The 15,893-nt window shown below is 49.5% G+C and overlaps 1 protein-coding gene across 2 annotated transcripts in view; it reads left to right on the forward strand.

Moving 5' to 3' along the window:
* The window catches only part of CCDC63 (coiled-coil domain containing 63), a 63,705-nt gene extending 47,956 nt beyond the window's left edge, over positions 1–15,749 (forward strand). Inside the window, exons 10-15 of one of the 2 annotated variants that reach the window (XM_016149645.2) lie at positions 291–472; positions 1,200–1,423; positions 6,305–6,379; positions 9,782–9,974; positions 12,685–12,888; positions 14,966–15,749. In XM_016149645.2, the coding sequence (XP_016005131.2) occupies positions 291–472; positions 1,200–1,423; positions 6,305–6,379; positions 9,782–9,974; positions 12,685–12,888; positions 14,966–15,129 (1,042 nt within the window). In that variant the 3' untranslated portion in view covers positions 15,130–15,749. Of the gene's footprint in view, positions 1–290; positions 473–1,199; positions 1,424–6,304; positions 6,380–9,781; positions 9,975–11,976; positions 12,889–14,965 lie in introns of those variants that run through there. The other variant, XM_036221782.1, reaches the window with a different exon arrangement.
* The last annotated feature ends 144 nt before the right edge of the window (positions 15,750–15,893 follow it).

Raw genomic sequence — 15,893 nt, forward strand, 5'->3', positions numbered from 1 at the left:
TGTGCATAAGGGAGTGGCCGGGACATGGTAATGGATAAGTAGCAATGACGCTGATGATGACAATGGTGATGTGTGTGATGGTGGTGATGATGATGGAAAAATGAATTCCTGGGGGTGGTCTAGAGCTGGTGCCTCCTGCCACTCAGGTGAAGAAGGTGGTTCCTCCACTCCCAGACGCCTCCATGATTAAGAGAAGTGATGGTCATTGGCAGAAAGGCCCCTGGAACGGTGGGGAGAGGGGAGAAGGGAGGACGCTCTAGACCCTCAGGCTCTGTGCCCGCTTCATGCAGACTGGAAGCCATGGCTCGGATGGCGGCCATGAAGGACCGCCAGCAGAAGGACATCTCTCAGTACAACCTGGAGATCCGCGAGCTGGAGCGTGTCTACGACCACGAGACCAAGCTCAAATCCTTCCTGCTCTTCAAGCTGAATGACCGTACGGAGTTTGAGGAGCAGGCCAAAAGGGAAGAAGGTATACACCCCTGAGGGTTACGAGGGACCAGGTCTCAAACCACGCTGAGAAGCTTCATCCCATGGACAGTGGGGAGTCACAACATGTAAAGGGGTGATGTGGCCAGATGCGCCTTGAGACATCCTTCTGATTGCCATGTGGGGGCCAAATCAGAGAGAGAAGACTGCACTCAGGAGAGCTGGTGCTATTGCAGCCATCCAGGCTGGAGAGAGCAAGGCTTGGAGAGCTTTCTTGGTTCTAATCCCATGAATTAGCCAAGTTCCGAGCCTCCCTTAGGCCCTCTGTTCCCAGAGCTTCCTCGACCTTATCCTGCTCGAATGTCTCCGCCTTTGAGAAGACTTCCCTGGCCACCCAACTCCCCCATCACAGCACCTGATGGGTCTCCTCTGTTGCCCAGGCCCCAATGTTAATTAGATTTCTTTTCCTGTTTCCTTGGATATCTCTCTTAGATCTTTTTGTCTTATTCCTCCACTAAAATCTTCGTGGGGCAGAGATTTTGTGTCCACAGAGCCCAGCACAATGTCTGGCACATAGGAGGTGCTCAGTTAGATACTTATAAATATCTAACTAAGGAGTGAAGCTCCTGCCCCATCTCCTGGGAAAGTCTCGCCAATTCCACCCCCGCCCCCCAAGGCACAGTGTTAACAGCCCGCAGCACATCTCTCTCCCTGGCACCGTTCTGAGCGGCTTCCTGGTCAGACTCACTGTTCCGATTTTTTCTCCCTAGCTCTCAAGGCAAAGAAGCACAGGAAGAAGAGGAGCAAGGGTGAGAGTTTTGAGAGCTACGAGGTGGCCCACCTCCGGCTGCTGAAGCTGACAGAGAGTGGGAACTTGAATCAGCTCATTGAGGAATTTCTGGCCAAGGAGGAGAAGAACTTTGCTCGGTTCACCTACGTCACGGAGCTCAACAACGACATGGAGATGATGCACAAGAAGACGCAGAAAATCCAGGTCAGGGCAGCTCTTCTTTCCTGGGCCCAAGGCTGGCCCACGCTCACAGCAGCCTTCCCCGCAGCGGGCTCCTCGGAACACTCCCCGAGACGCCCTGCTACAGAAAGCGCCTCAAGGCCAGAGCGGTTTGGGAGGTGCCGTATTCCCCCAGTGCTCCCCCTACATACATACGTTTAAGGTGGTCACATCCCCTCACCCCAAGTGACATGTATACTCCATGGCATGTTTTATAATCCAGGGTTTGGTAAACTATAGCCTCAGCCAAAAATGGCCTGTGGCCTGTTGTTGTATAGCCCACGAGCTAAGTGGTTTTTATCTTTTTCAAGTGTTGTAGGAAAGAAAATAAAAGAGGAATATGCAAGATAGACCGTATGTGGCCTGCAAAACCTAAAATATCTATTTCTGACCCTTTGCCTTAAAAACTTGCTGAGCTCTGTTAATCACTAGCTTCACAGAATTGAGATGAGGTGGTCAATTCATCTTGGAGAGACCTGATGTACATGAGCATGGTAAAGTCCCTGACAAGTCCTGCAGTAAGAAACCTATTTGCCTTTGTTGAACCCATGATTTCCCAAACTTAATTGGCAACCTAGACTACCTACTCCCCTGAGCATGCATAAACAGCCTTGAAATGGTCTGCACAGGATAGAGTCTAAACTCCCTAGTGTGACACTCAGGCCTCTTCAAAATATGACTTCGACCTGTCACTGCAAGCGCAGCTCCCATCATGACCTCTAAGGTACCCTCCGCAGCGGCCCAGCCAGCTGACCCACACATTTCCTCCTCCGAGGCTTTCCTCCCGACAAACCCCTGCTTTTCTTCTGATTAAATACTGCCCATTAGTCCTATCCCTGCATGAATGTCACCTCCTGTGGGAATTCGTTATTCCTCCCCCCGAGGTCCCTGTGCTCTGTTTATCTGATGAGAGGAGCCACTTCCTTTTGTACTGTCGCTGTGTCCTAAATGTGAGGCATGCATGCTGGCCATGTGCAAGTAGAGAGTAACTAGATTTTGGTGAAAACGTTTTAATCTACTAGTGACGAATTAATTTTAATGAGGATTAGGAAAAATATAGCTTGCAGAGCAAACTCGTGACCTGAATATTATTACTCAGTGTGATAAGTAATAACAACAGTGAGCAAATGATGATAAACATAGTAAACAGAATTCAGTTGCTATAAAGAAGACTATTAATGGATAATAATAATGTAGATAGCAGTATCGGCGGCATGCGAAGTGGCGGAAATGGAGGTGGTTGTATCGGTTTGGGTGGTCACAGGAAACAGGCGGCACAACCGTATGAGTAAATGAGGGGAATTTTTGAAAAGGGTCATTTACAAAGGCCTAAGGAAATTACAGGAGCGTGCAGGACCAGCAAGAAGAGAGGGCCGGTGCGGGGAGGGAGCAGTTTCTGGAATAGGGAGAGAGCCGTGGAGAAGGCTGTCTGCATGTCCTTCTGGGGCAGATGTGGCCAAACTCGTGACTTGCCAAGGGGTGAGCACGTGCCCCCCAACCTCACGCTCCTTCCGCCCTGTGCTCTCCAGCTGGTGCCTCTCCGTGGCTGGGCCCAGCCGGAGCCAGAGGGCCAGGGTTGGAACAAGTGCGCCTGATGAGAGGTGGCCAGATTCCCGCCCTCCCTGGGCCTCAGCCCCCATCTGTAGAGTGACATACTTGGACTAGAGCAGTAGTTTCCAAACTTTTTATTTAAAAAAAAATCTATAGAACATTTTTTTTGTTTAAACCGAGGTCATGAGGAAACACCAGTATTTAAACGGATATAATGGAACAGTCCCAGATGAAAGGTGGAGGTGGGACGGGTGACCAGAGGGGGTGCCTCGGACCTTCCATTTTGCCTTCTTGTGACACTTCTGCTCAAACTAGGGTTCAGATTTTTTTAAAAAAGTTAAAAACAACTAGGATTCTAACATCTGACTTCACCTCTACCTGGAGGGTAGGGTCAGAGGTGGTAAACTGGATGAATGCTGCCTTCACTCTTCCTTTTCTTGGTTTCTGCTACCCCTCAAATTTGAAATTTATTAGTTGCCAACATTTAAAAATCGGAATCTTCCCCATGAAGATCTGGGTTTCTGGTTCTTGGAAAATCAGATCTGACAACTCCAGCCCACGTTCCCCAGGGAAGCTGAGTGCTGCTTTTCTGGTAAACCCGCCTGTCTCTCATTTACCAGAGCAGCTGGGTTTGAGTTTGCAACCTCGGGTTTAGGCGCTTCGCCACTGACCTCTGGTGGCCATTCTTAGTATTGCAGGGAAGATCTTGGAAGGGATGATGGGTCTGGGAGCTGGCAGGATCCGGGGAGGAGCACATTGCTAGTCCCAGTGCGGTAGTAGAGACAAGCCTAGCCAGGAAATGGCCCCTGGACGGGATCGACCTAGACCTTCTGCAGTCACCATGATGGTCCCTTCTCTCCTAGCTGCACAGACGGTCTCTGGTGTCAGGACAGGGGTGTGTGATGGGGACGGGCTTCAGTTTCCCCACTTGTAGAATGATGTTGGCACCAGAACGGTAGCTCCCGAGCTCCTTTTTGAAGTTACAGAAGTGGGCCTTTTGGGGCTTAAATAGAGCTGCAAATTTCTGTTGACTAAGTCTTAAAAACACATATTTCCAATGAGAAGGCTTCATATTTTAAAAATCTTAGAAGACAAAATTTGGACACTACCTAAGGACACAAAGAATTTTTAAAATCTCCCATTATCCCATTGCCTAGAGATAGTCATTGTTGATATTTTGATATTTTTCCTTCTGACATTTTTTGGGGGTGATGCTTTTAAAACTTAACATAGTGATTATTACATAGTATATGTAAAGTTGTGTATTCTAATGGAAAATATGGGGTGGCTTTTTTTGTTGTTGTTTTGTTCAGCCAGCAAATATTTATTGAGCACCTATTATGTGTCAGATGCTGTTCTGGACACTGGTAGTGTGGCAGGGAATAAAATGTAAAAAAGCCCCATCCTCATGGAGCTTCTGTTCTGGCACAGAGAAACAGACAATAAACAACAATAAACAAGCCTCACAAATACAAAAGGATAGAGTATATTAGAAAGCAAGAAGTGGTGTGGATAGAAAATGAAATGGAGCAGGTTAAGGGGGGTGCTGGAGCCGGGCGAGGCCATGGGCCATTGAGAAGTTAAAGTCCGATCAGACTTGTAGGTGAGGGAATAAGCCGTGCAAAGGTCCTGAGGCAGGAAGGTGCTAGCGGCTAGCGTGCCTGCAGTGGATAGAGAGAGAGGGAGGGGGAGAAGATGAGGTCGGAGAGGGGAGGGATGTTGTGAAGTTGGGGAGAACGAATTTCCAGAAGAGATTTTGGTAGTTACTCTGAGAAGCAGGAGCTGTGAGAAAGCTCTGGGCAGAGGAGAAACGCCACCTAGTCAGGTTACCAACCCATTTAGGAAACTAAAAAGTGTAAGTACAAACCTCACATCAAGAAGAATCCCATCACCTGGGATCACATTGATTAATCGTTTTGGTAGAGTTCCTTCTTGGGTTGTTTTTCCTTTAAAGATGGGAAGGCTCACTTCCTTTAAATATTTTTTCCAAAATAAAATGATTATTTTTTATGATTGGAAAGATTATATACATGTCTGTGGAAATATGCAGAAAAATATGAAGAAAAACTACAAGTCACCAAAAATATCACCACTCCAAGTTAATGCCCTTTAATATTTTGGTGACATTGCTTTATGAAAGCAGCATGCCCCTCAAGCCTGTGCCTGCACGCGCACGTGTGCACACACACACACACACACACCCATGCGGACCCCCACAGACATACAGGCACACACACACATACATCTAGATACTCATTTATAGAACTAGGCTCATACCAGACAGTTCAGGCTGTTTTGTAAACTTTTTTCCCTAACAATTCATCATAAGTACCTCCCAATATCATCTATGTTCTTTTTACTGGCTTCTGGTGACCCTGGATGCTCTGTAATAGAATCACAAGATGCTTCTTAAAAAAATGCAGGCTCTATCCCATACCTACAAACCTAGATTCTTGGAGAATGGGCCAGGAGTCTGCATTTTAACAGTATTTTTATTTGAGACCATTTCACCCCCATGATATGGATGGACCATCATTGATTTAACTGACTCCCTATCAGTAGACATTTAGATTGTTCCTAACAGGGGCCATTACACATAATGATTCAATGGACAGCCTCGAGCAGCCACCTTTGCCCACTTGTCCTATTATTTCCATAGGACAGATCCCTAGAGATGGACTTGCTCAGTCAGAAGCTGCGTGCCTTTTCTACCTGGATGCAGTGGTCCAGCCCAGGGGTTCTCAGATCTGGTCCCTGCACCTGCAGTGGCAGCATCCCCCCGGGACCTTGTTAGAAACGCACAATCTTGGGTCCCACCCAGAACTACTGGATTAGATCCCCTGGGAGTGGGGCCCAGCATTCTGTTTTCACAAGCTTCCGGGTGGTTCCGATTCATGCTAGAGTTTGAGAGCCCCTGCTCTGGGGCCACTAGCCACATGTGGCGATTTAAGTTTAAATTAAATAAAATTTTAAAATGAGCTCCTCAGTGGCACTACTCAATACTCACATGTAGCTAGTGGCCAGTTCTCGACGGTGTGGATAAGAAATTGCTACGGTCACAGAAAATTCTATTGACCACACCATTCGAGACATTTCTCCAAGTTAATGAACCATCCACCCTCCCATGCCCTTCCTTTTAATTAGGAATCATCAGAAAAAAACCTCCAGGGGCATAAGAGGGGCTCAGGGGATCTGGGGCTCTTTGAATTGGATAATTTCAATTCTCATCAACTCCTCAAGGCACAGGCTTGCTTTCAGGCATGGCGGGGAGGGGAACACCCACTTTTCCTCATGGTCTGTTTCTCTCCCGAGCAGAATGAGATCACCCTCTTGCAATCCCAGCAGAAGTCGTCGCACGAGGACAACCGCTCTATCCTGAGACAGCTGGAGGTAAGACCAGGGTGCGGAGCGAAGGTCGCAGGAGTGTCTGTTTGTCTGTCTGTCAGGCAGACTGTCAGTTGGTTCCCAGGGAGAGTAAGATATCTGCCCCATGACTCTCTACTGGCCTGAGTCATGTCCTGACAGGTCCTAACCCTTTGCCACAGGCAGCCTCTGCCACAGGCATTGCTGCAGAGTTCTGTCCCAGGGCCTCTTTGTCTGTTTTAAAGACTCTTCCACTTCATGAGCCTCACCCAGGCTCTTGTGCCTATAAATCCATCTCGGACTGGCAAATGCCAGACAGATCTCTGCCTCAGTCTTTTCTCCCCCCTGCCCCGCCCTGTCCTGTCTGTGGCCTGTTCTCAATCAATAGTAATTACAAACATCTGAGCAATTACTACATACCAGGCACTAAGCTAAGTGCTTTGCTTGTCCTATCTCATTTAATTCTTGCAACAGCCCTATGAAGTAGGTGCTATGATCTCTCCATTTTGCAGATGAGGAAACCGAGGTTCAGAGAGATAAAGTCCCTTGACCAACATCATGGAGCTGTATGATCTTTGCATTGTATTTAGCTGCTAATAACAGGGACCCAAAATAATAGTGGCCTAGGCAGGATAGAAGTTTATTTTCTTTGTTAAGAGATGAGTCTGGAGACAGGCCCTTCAGCGCTGGTCAAGATATCATCGGTGACCCAGGCTCATCCTTTCTGTTTTGCCATCCTCAGTGTGTGGCTTACATTCCCAAGGATGCCTCATAATTGTATGGCTGCCGATGGTCCGGCTATAACGTATATATTCCAGGTAGGAAGAAAGTGGGCGAGGTGTTTACAAAAGGCCTTGCTACCAGAGTCAGCAGCTTAAAAGATCCCTCTGAAGTCTCAGCTAATGAATGACTTCTATGTCTGTACCTCACTGGCCATCCCTATTGCCAAGCAGGGCTGGAAATACAGCTTTTAGCTGGACACATTGCAACCCCAAATACAATCAGGGTTTTGTTATTAAGGTGTAAAGGGAGAATGAATAGCAAACGTCTGACAAAGATATGAACTCAGAGTTGACTGCAAAGTCCCATTTTAATCCAATAATTCCTCTCTCAGGGACCGTGCTCCTGAGTCATGTCCCTTCCCTTCCCTGTGGCTTATTTCCATTCTGGGCATTTGCCTGGTAGACAGCAACGGCAGTGCCATTCTCCAGCCGGCCACTGGAGGACAGCAGAGCACATGCCGCACACTGAGTCTCTGCAGCTCAGAGAGGCCTCCCCCAGGAGTCTGGGATGGGGAATTAGCCTTTCCAGGCAGGACCCAAGTCCAAGGAGACCCTCCCCAGGCCGGGCTCATGCCTGGGGTCCCCTGTCCTCGGCTCAGGGTCACTTGGCATCCAGATGCTTCCTCGGATTTGGGACTGGTGCTGCTTTGCACCTCGGGGACAGCTTGGGGAGGCTGACCAGGAAACCCTAGGCATCTCCCCCACCTTTGGCTGAAGTCCTTCCATCAGCTTTTTTCCCTCTAGCTTTAACCTGACTTCTGGAGGCAAATACTCTAAGGGAGAATTTGCCTTAACAGCAGTGGGCTCACAAGGAGCTCCTAGTTCCTGCTAGGACCACTTCCATCTGCTCTGTTCTTGGGCCCTTTCCACACACCTGTTCACCACCTCCTGCCCCTCCGGGGGAAGTGGTGGAGCCAGGCCCTTAGTGAGAGGTTTTTGCATAGGAGCGAAGCTACCAGGCCCTGGGAACAAATGCTTGGGTGTGACTCTCAGATCTAAGTCACTTCCTAGCTATGCGACTTTGAGAAAGTGATTAAACCTCTCTGAACATCAGTAAAATCAGGGTAATGATCATCCGTATTTCATAGGGCTGTTACTTCCACCTTGTTACTAATAATTTCCCAAGGTTCGGTACTTAGACACCTTGATACAGGGGAGCTAAATCCAAGTTCGCTTTTCTCCTCTGACCTTAATATTCTTCATCCGAAGACTGGGACGGTTGCGGGGATGGGTTGAGATGGTGCATGTAAAGTGCCTGGAACATTCTAAGTGCTGGACCTGCGTTATCACCGTCACATCAAGCTCCCCTTCCTTCCCCTCCCCCTTAAAAAAAAATCATGTGATCTTTTAATGCATCTATAGAATGAGAGGGCAGGCAGCTCTTGCCTGTCATATGAGGCAATGCAGCCCTGGGAACTGAATATTCTAGTATTTGGGATAGAGGAAGCTGCCAGGTGCACTGGTTGAGAGGTTGAATCCTGGCTTCATTCTCCTGGCTCTGTGCCTCAGAGTCTCAGTTTTCTTACCTGGAAAGTGAGGGTGTGGATGGCGCTGACCCCTTGGGATTGTTATTTGGGACAAAGCATGCAGAGCCCAGGGGAATGGGGCCAGTCTTCACAGGGCCCAGTCTCCCTCTGCATTCTGAGCACTCAGAGAGGCAGGAGGCTTTTGGAGCACTCACCTAGAGCAGTGATTCTCAGCCCAGGCTGCCAGCCAGACTCACCTTGGAGGCTTTACAGTTCCCGGTGCTCAGGCTGCACCCCAGACCAGCAACTCTGAACCTCTGAGGCTGGGGTCTGGGCAGCAAATATTTTAAAGCTCCCAGGTATTAGTTGCTGGTATAACTTGAGGCCGAGATTGCGATCCAGTGGGCCTGCAGAGCTTCTCAGACTTCATCAAACATACGAATCACCTGGAGGTTTGTGAAAACACAGATTGTGGGGCCCAGCCCCAGAGCCTCTGGCTTAGCCTGTCTGGATTGCCCCCAAGAATTCACATTTCTAACAAGTTCTCTGGTGAAGCTGACTGAGACCCCACTTTGAGAAACACTGGGCTAGAGCAATGTGTTTAAACCGTGAGTGGTGAAATCAATTTGTTGGATCGCAACTGGCATTTAAAAATAACAACAGAATAGAACAGAATAGAAAATATTGGGATACAAAATAAGAATATTGATTTGTAAAACTTTAATTTCATTTGATTAGGTAATATATAGAGACACACATTTATGTAGGTAGGTAGATATGTGTTGGGCTGCAATGTAAAATTTATTTCTTCCTGTGGGCCACAGTTTTTAAAAAGAGCCACCAGCTTTTAAAAAACACTGTAATGCAGTACCCATGTAGACGCATATACATATACATATGTAAAACAAAACTTGCATTAAATAATTACTTGTCCTTATTACCTGCAATGCATACTAGTATTTTTCTCTGCCTTTCTTTCTGTTCTATTTAATTTTTTCAAGGTTGATTGAGGCTCGTTAAATTGATCTTGTACCCTCTCTGAGATTTGAACACGTGTAGTTCAGAGACCCTAGCCCCAAAGGGTCCTAAACCCTCCTCCCCACTGAAAGTCTTCATGGGTGGTCTGAGCCCAGGAAGTCTGAGCCTGGCTGACCTGGGTGGGAATCGGGGTCTGCCACCAGGAGAAACTCAAGAAGACCACAGAGGAGGCGGATATGTATGAGAACAGCTACACGGAGATCAACAAGACCTTGGAGAATCTCAAGGGCTTGGTGGAGAATCTGTTTAAGAAGATAAATTGTGATGCCACCAAGATCCTGGTGCAGTTAGGGGAGACGGGGAAAATCACCAACACCAACCTTCCACAGTACTTTGGTGAGTCACTTGGGGCCCTCTGAACTCCTAGGAACCATTGCCAGAGGTTCCTGTGACCAGGCATGAGGGCTTGTTCTTTTGGTGGTAGTGAGCCTGGTGGCGAAGCGTGTGGGCTGGATGCCAGCCTGCCTGGGTCCAAATCCTGGTTCTGATCTACTAGTTGTGTGACTTTGGGCAACTTTCTCAACCTTTCTGTGCTTTAGTTTTTCATTAAAAAAACACAAACAAACAAACAAAACGAGGTGGAAACCAATAGCTACCTTATAAGGTTGCTGGGAGGACTGAATAAATTAATAGTTCTTAGAGAAAAACTATGATCGTCTCAATAGATGAAGAAGCAGGGTTTACTACAATTCAGCATTCATTCGTGATGAAAACTCTCAACAAACTTGAATTGGAAGGAAACTTTCTTAGCCTGGTTAAGGGCATCTACAAAACACCTACAGCTAACCTCATACGTAATGGTGAAAACCGAATGTTTTTCTAAGATCAGGAATAAGGCAAGGATGTCTGCTCTCTTCACTCTTACCCGGTATTGTATTGATTTTCCTAGCCAATGCGACAAGGCAAGAAAAATAAATGAAAGGCATACGAATAGGAAAGGAAGAAGTACAAGTGCTCAGACCAGTGCCTGGCATGCAGCAAATGCCTGTGAACTGGAACACACTTTGGTTGTCACAGGCCCTGAGCTCAGAATAGAGAGGGCGGAATGCACCTACAGATCGTTACAATGCGGTGTGAACGGCTTCGCTGCTCTTAGAATAAAGCCTAAGGGTCTTAGTGATCCAGTCTGTATTTGGGAGTTTCCCGCCAGCTTCGGTGATTGCCTAGAAGGGCTCACAGACTCAGCTCGCAGTTGTACTCACTGTGATTTATTACAGAAAAGGGATACAGAGCAAAATCAGCAGAGGCAAAGGGGCATGGGGTGAGGTCTGGAGGAAACCAGGAACAAGGGTCCAAGGGTCCCCTCCCAGTGGGGTCACGCAGGATGTGCTTCGTTCCCCCGGCAACGAGTCCTGACAGCACCTGCGAAGTGCTGTCAACCGGGGAAGCCCACTGGGGACTCCGCGCCCAGGGTTTTGACTGGAGGCTGATTACCCTGGCACCTCCAGCCTGGCATGGACCCCAGTTCAGACTCCCAGCAAGAAAAGCAGATGTTAAGCATAAACCACGTTTTTTTTTGGTGCACACAGTTTGGGCATAGTGAGCTGCTCTTGGTTGCTGGTGGTAGGGTCCTGCTTGCAGCCCATCTCCTGCTGCCCGTCTGCGGCCAGCCCGGCGAGCAGGCCCTTCGTGGGACAGCGGTCAGGCCGCCGCATTCAGTTTTTCCTGCCCACAGCCTGTTGGGTTCTTCCGAGCCTGGCCCCTGCTTACACTTCTCATCTCCTCTTGCTCTCCCTCCCTGCTCACCACCTCCAGTCGCACCGTTCTCCTCTCTATGCTTCCAAGCCTTCCCGCAATTCACTCCCCAGGGCCTTTGCACGGGCTGTTCCTGGCATTCTCGTCCAAGGCTCGGATTTCAGTTTACATGTCTTCTCTCCAGCATGGCCTCCCTCCCTCCCCGCCCCGTCTGAAGCTGGTTCCGTGCCCCTACTATTATCCCCTCTCACGGCAGCTCCCTCATTTAACATTCACCCAGTTTGTCTCCGTGTGCAAATAGTTCTCACCATCTCAATCTGTGAGGTTCTCGAGATGTGATAGCAAGTTCCAGATGCAAAGACTTTTGGTCCTTGATTTACAGAGAGAATAGCAGCAGTACAAGTAGTATGAGTTTTTGTTGTTGTTGTTGTTTGTTTGTTTGTTTGTTTGTTTTAATTATCCAAATCCAGTAGTTGCTGAATTCAGATAATGAGCATCTGGATAGTGAGGGAGACGAGTTGGATTTGCCGAGCGTGTGTTCCTGTCCGCCCCCCGTCCACACGGAAGCTTACGCGCTTTGTCAGGACAAGCACCGCATCTTTGTGGTCGTTTTGTTTTTCCTTCCTGCACCTGTAACCTCTAGCACAGTGCCCGGCGCGGCAGGCCTCCAGTAACCATCTGCGGAATGAATGAGTGAGCATATGATTGGATGAATGAACCCGGTGACTGGCATGGAGCTAAGGAACACAGCAGGAGGGCAGCTTCCCCAAACTCGGCAGGTCAGAGGGACATTCCCGCAGGTGGCGAGCCTTGACCGGAGTCTTGAAACGCCTGTAGGGATTATTCAGGGAAGGGTGTAGGTAAAGGCATTTTAGGCAGAAGGAACGGCATGAGGAAAGGCCCGGGAGCCTGAGGCAGAGAGAACACTGAGGAAAGATCAATAGTTTACGACGGGGCTGCACGTGCCTCTCAACTTTTGGTGTTTCTCAACCTGCTTTTCATTGTTGCCTCCTACGAAGCCTTTTTAGACATTCTTTTCCTAAATGCCCCTCCTCATGAAATTTTAATGCTGTTGATATACTGTATAGGTATTTTTTTCCTGTTTATATCTCTGTATTTTACACCTTACAGTGTCATGGGTTTTTTTTCTTGCTTCTCAAGAACCAAAATTTGCCCTCTTAGGGTGGTACTGCCCACTCATGAATGCATGGTGTAACCCAAGAGAAAGCCCTTGTCCTTATAGGAGCTCATGACTCTCACTTCCTGTTCTTTCCCTTCCTCTCCAGTGGGGGGCGCCACTGGATCCAGGTCTCTGGACAGCCATCCTGGTTCTTTTGTTTTTTTTCCCCAGCCATCATTGAAAAGACGACCAACGACCTGCTGCTGTTAGAGTCCTACAGGCGAATCCTGGACATAGAAGGGGTAGAAACCGAGACCCCGCTGGCCTTTGTCAACCCCTTCTGGGGCGGCTCTGCCCTCCTCAAGTACGCAGAGCCCATCAAGGTCAACCCGCCAGTGCTTGGGGCTGACCCCTACCATGACAAATTGGACGAAGGTGAGTTCTCTCTCTCCTGATCTGCGTGGGTCGCTGGGTTGGGCTTCTTAGGGAGCCTGTGTCCATGAGGGTCCGTAGTGTTGAGCCTCAGTTACCCCCTTTATATGAGCTTCATGGGCCCATCCGTTCCATGGGTACCGTCTTGGCCGTGGCTGCGTGACATGGTTTGCTTAGGGATGCTTCTGCCTACCACACGGTTGCCCAGCCGTGGATCTTGAAGTCGAGTTATCCCGGATGTTGTTTTAAAAATCACAATGACTTTGTGGCCATTTAAAATGAACCTTAAAATGTCCAAAATGTCTAAATAGGCAGGTTATGGCTATGAAGATTCTCCGATCCCATCTGTCACCCTCACCTGATGCTTTTGAGCCTCACTCTACCCTTGACCTCCCTTGGCCCAGCCCCATCCATGGCTGAGGCAGCGGTGTCTCGGTTCCTTTCAGAAGCCTTAACTGGGGCCCTTGTGGTCTTCCTAACTTTCGGAGGCAGAAGCTCATGACACTCCCCCCCCACAGCGGGAACCAGCCCTTCTCTCTGAAGGTGGGGATACAATCGGGCCCACCTGGTTTCTGGAGGAAGGTTTGGTGACAGCTATGGAAAGCCTGAGACAGAGATATACCTGTTAGGCCTGTAATTTCACCTGTGGGAACTGGTCCTTCAAGAAAAGCTTATTTGAGGTCTAAGATGAAGGTAAGAGAATGTCCAGTGCAGCCCCAAACTGGAAACGCCGGAAATGTCCACCCATGGGAAACTGGTAAATGAGTTATGGCTCACCCATCCTTACGGTGGACTACCACGCAGCCTCTCAGAGGAGCGCAGAGGTATATAATACACATGTGCATATTCAGTGGTTCTCCAACAGGGGCGATTTACCCCTCAGGGGACTTTTGGCGGTGTCAGAGATATTTTTTGGTTCTCACACCTGGGAGGAAGCCCCCCTGGGCTGCTGGTGGCCCCAGATGCCACCAAATACCCTACGGTGCACAGGACGGGCCTTCACAACCCTGATGTATAATAGGGAAAGGGAGAGACCTGTGCTGAGAGAGGGAAGAAAGGAGGAGGTGGGGAAAGAGGAGGAAGGAAGGGAAAGAAGTGGAGAGGGAGGGAGGGAGGTGTCTGGATTCTGCGTGTGAGAACAAAGGACGCGTGGGCCGACTCACAGCGAATATTTCTCAGTGGTGGTTTGCAGAAAACTTTGCGTTTTTAAGTTAAACGAATTTTGTATTGTTTAAAATTTTCTTTTTCAGTGACCTTGAGTCACTTTAGTAATTGGAGAGAAAAATGGATTTTTTGAAAAAATGGCCCCACTTCTCTGAGCAGCATTTCGCATGTGCGGGCGTGCCGAGGGTGCGGTGCAAGCGCTGCCCACACGTGTGCACACATGTGTGCACGCATACACCTGCTGGACCGAGCCGTGGCCACTGGCACCTGCAGGGGTGAACTCTGTGTCTGTGTGAGCCACCTTACACAGCTTCCCTTGGCATTTCAAGTTCCTAAAAGAGGGGGGGCGGCGGGCCACAGGTGCTGGTAATGCCGTCCTCACGGGGTCAGGAACTTGCAGAAGATGTTTTCACTTCCGTGCAGGGGAGTTTAGTAGACACTGGGCTCTTGGCTCACTAGACCTTATGGTTTGTATGTGTGAATTAGAAGAGGCACCCCTCTGGGCAGATTCGTGAGGAAAAAGTGCCCCTTCTTGGTAGACATGGCTTGGCAACCAAGTGGGGGCTGGATTTCAACCCATCAAGTCATCTGTCTCTCTCTGGTCACCTTTGTACAGTCTACATCCTGAACAACTGTACAAGGTGGACCTGAGTCCTTGAGTTTAAACCAAACTCACCTGGGAGAAAAAGGTTATTGTCTGGGCATCTCTGAGAAGTTCATCTCTGCCCATCCTCCCCCTCCCTGAACCTGAGAATGTTCGTACTCCAACCTCCAGCGTTGTGGGGGAACCCTAAGCCAGGCTTGGGCCTCCTCGCCTTGGGCATCCGTGAATGCGGCAGAGAGCCACTGTCCCTGGGAGGGCAGTGTGCTGGGCTCGCTTTCCACACTCCTCACCTGAGTCCTCTGTTTGGCACAGTGGAGCAGCCCCTGGACCACGACAGCCTTCGGCAGATGGTGCTCAGCAACTACAGCATGAGAGTCTCGAAAAAGGACTCTCGGACGACATTACACTCGGACGGCATCTCTATGAAAGGGGATGATCTGAGGTCCAAGAAGAAGATGACACTCGGAAGTGGATAGGGCCACATTTGTACCGTAACCAGAGAGAATAAATGTTTTGTTCCATAACCCTTAGGCCCCTGCACACTGCCTGCTGGGAGACTGGGCCCTGGGAGCCACCCAGGCCTGAGCAGAGGAGCAGGAGGGGTTGTATTCAAAAGCCAGCTCAGGAGGCAGCAGTTGTGTAAGGTCATCCTGGCCCCTGAGAACCTGCGATGGTGATGAGCACAGGTCCGCCCTCACCACGGTCCGCCCGCTGAAGCAGGGACGAGCGAAGTGTAAGGGTGGGAATTGCGCGGCATGCGGCAGCTGCTCGCGGGCAGGGGCTGGGAGCCACAGAGCCTCGCTGTCTGAGTGTGTGTGTCTGTGTCTTTCCGTGTGTGTCCGTATCTGTGTGTGTGTTGTGGATGACCGTCACTGTAGAGCTGTTTCCGGGACGTCTTGCCCTGAACCACATGCTGCACTTAGTGACCTGAGCTGGGGTCCCATGCAGGCCCCCTGGAGCCCACTCACATCTCTTCAGGGGCCCCAAGTAGCAGGTTCTGGGTTTGGGGGATGCGGGTCATTGAAGCGTGCAGAACATGGTGGATCATCATGGCTGGGGGACGCCCTGGGTCCCTGCCTGCCCACTTGCTGTTAGCTTTGAGAGGAGTCCGATTTCGTGGCAGCTAGGGGTGAGGGCAGCCACCAGGGGGCTGACCTGAGCCCCTCCTGTAGGGGCACTGTTGTTATTGAGCCTTGAAGACCCACTCCAGTTCTAGCTGTTCCAACTGCCTGGACCCCCT

This window comes from Rousettus aegyptiacus, unplaced genomic scaffold, assembly GCF_014176215.1.
Source record: "Rousettus aegyptiacus isolate mRouAeg1 unplaced genomic scaffold, mRouAeg1.p scaffold_m13_p_5, whole genome shotgun sequence".
Classification (NCBI taxonomy): Eukaryota; Metazoa; Chordata; class Mammalia; order Chiroptera; family Pteropodidae; genus Rousettus; species Rousettus aegyptiacus.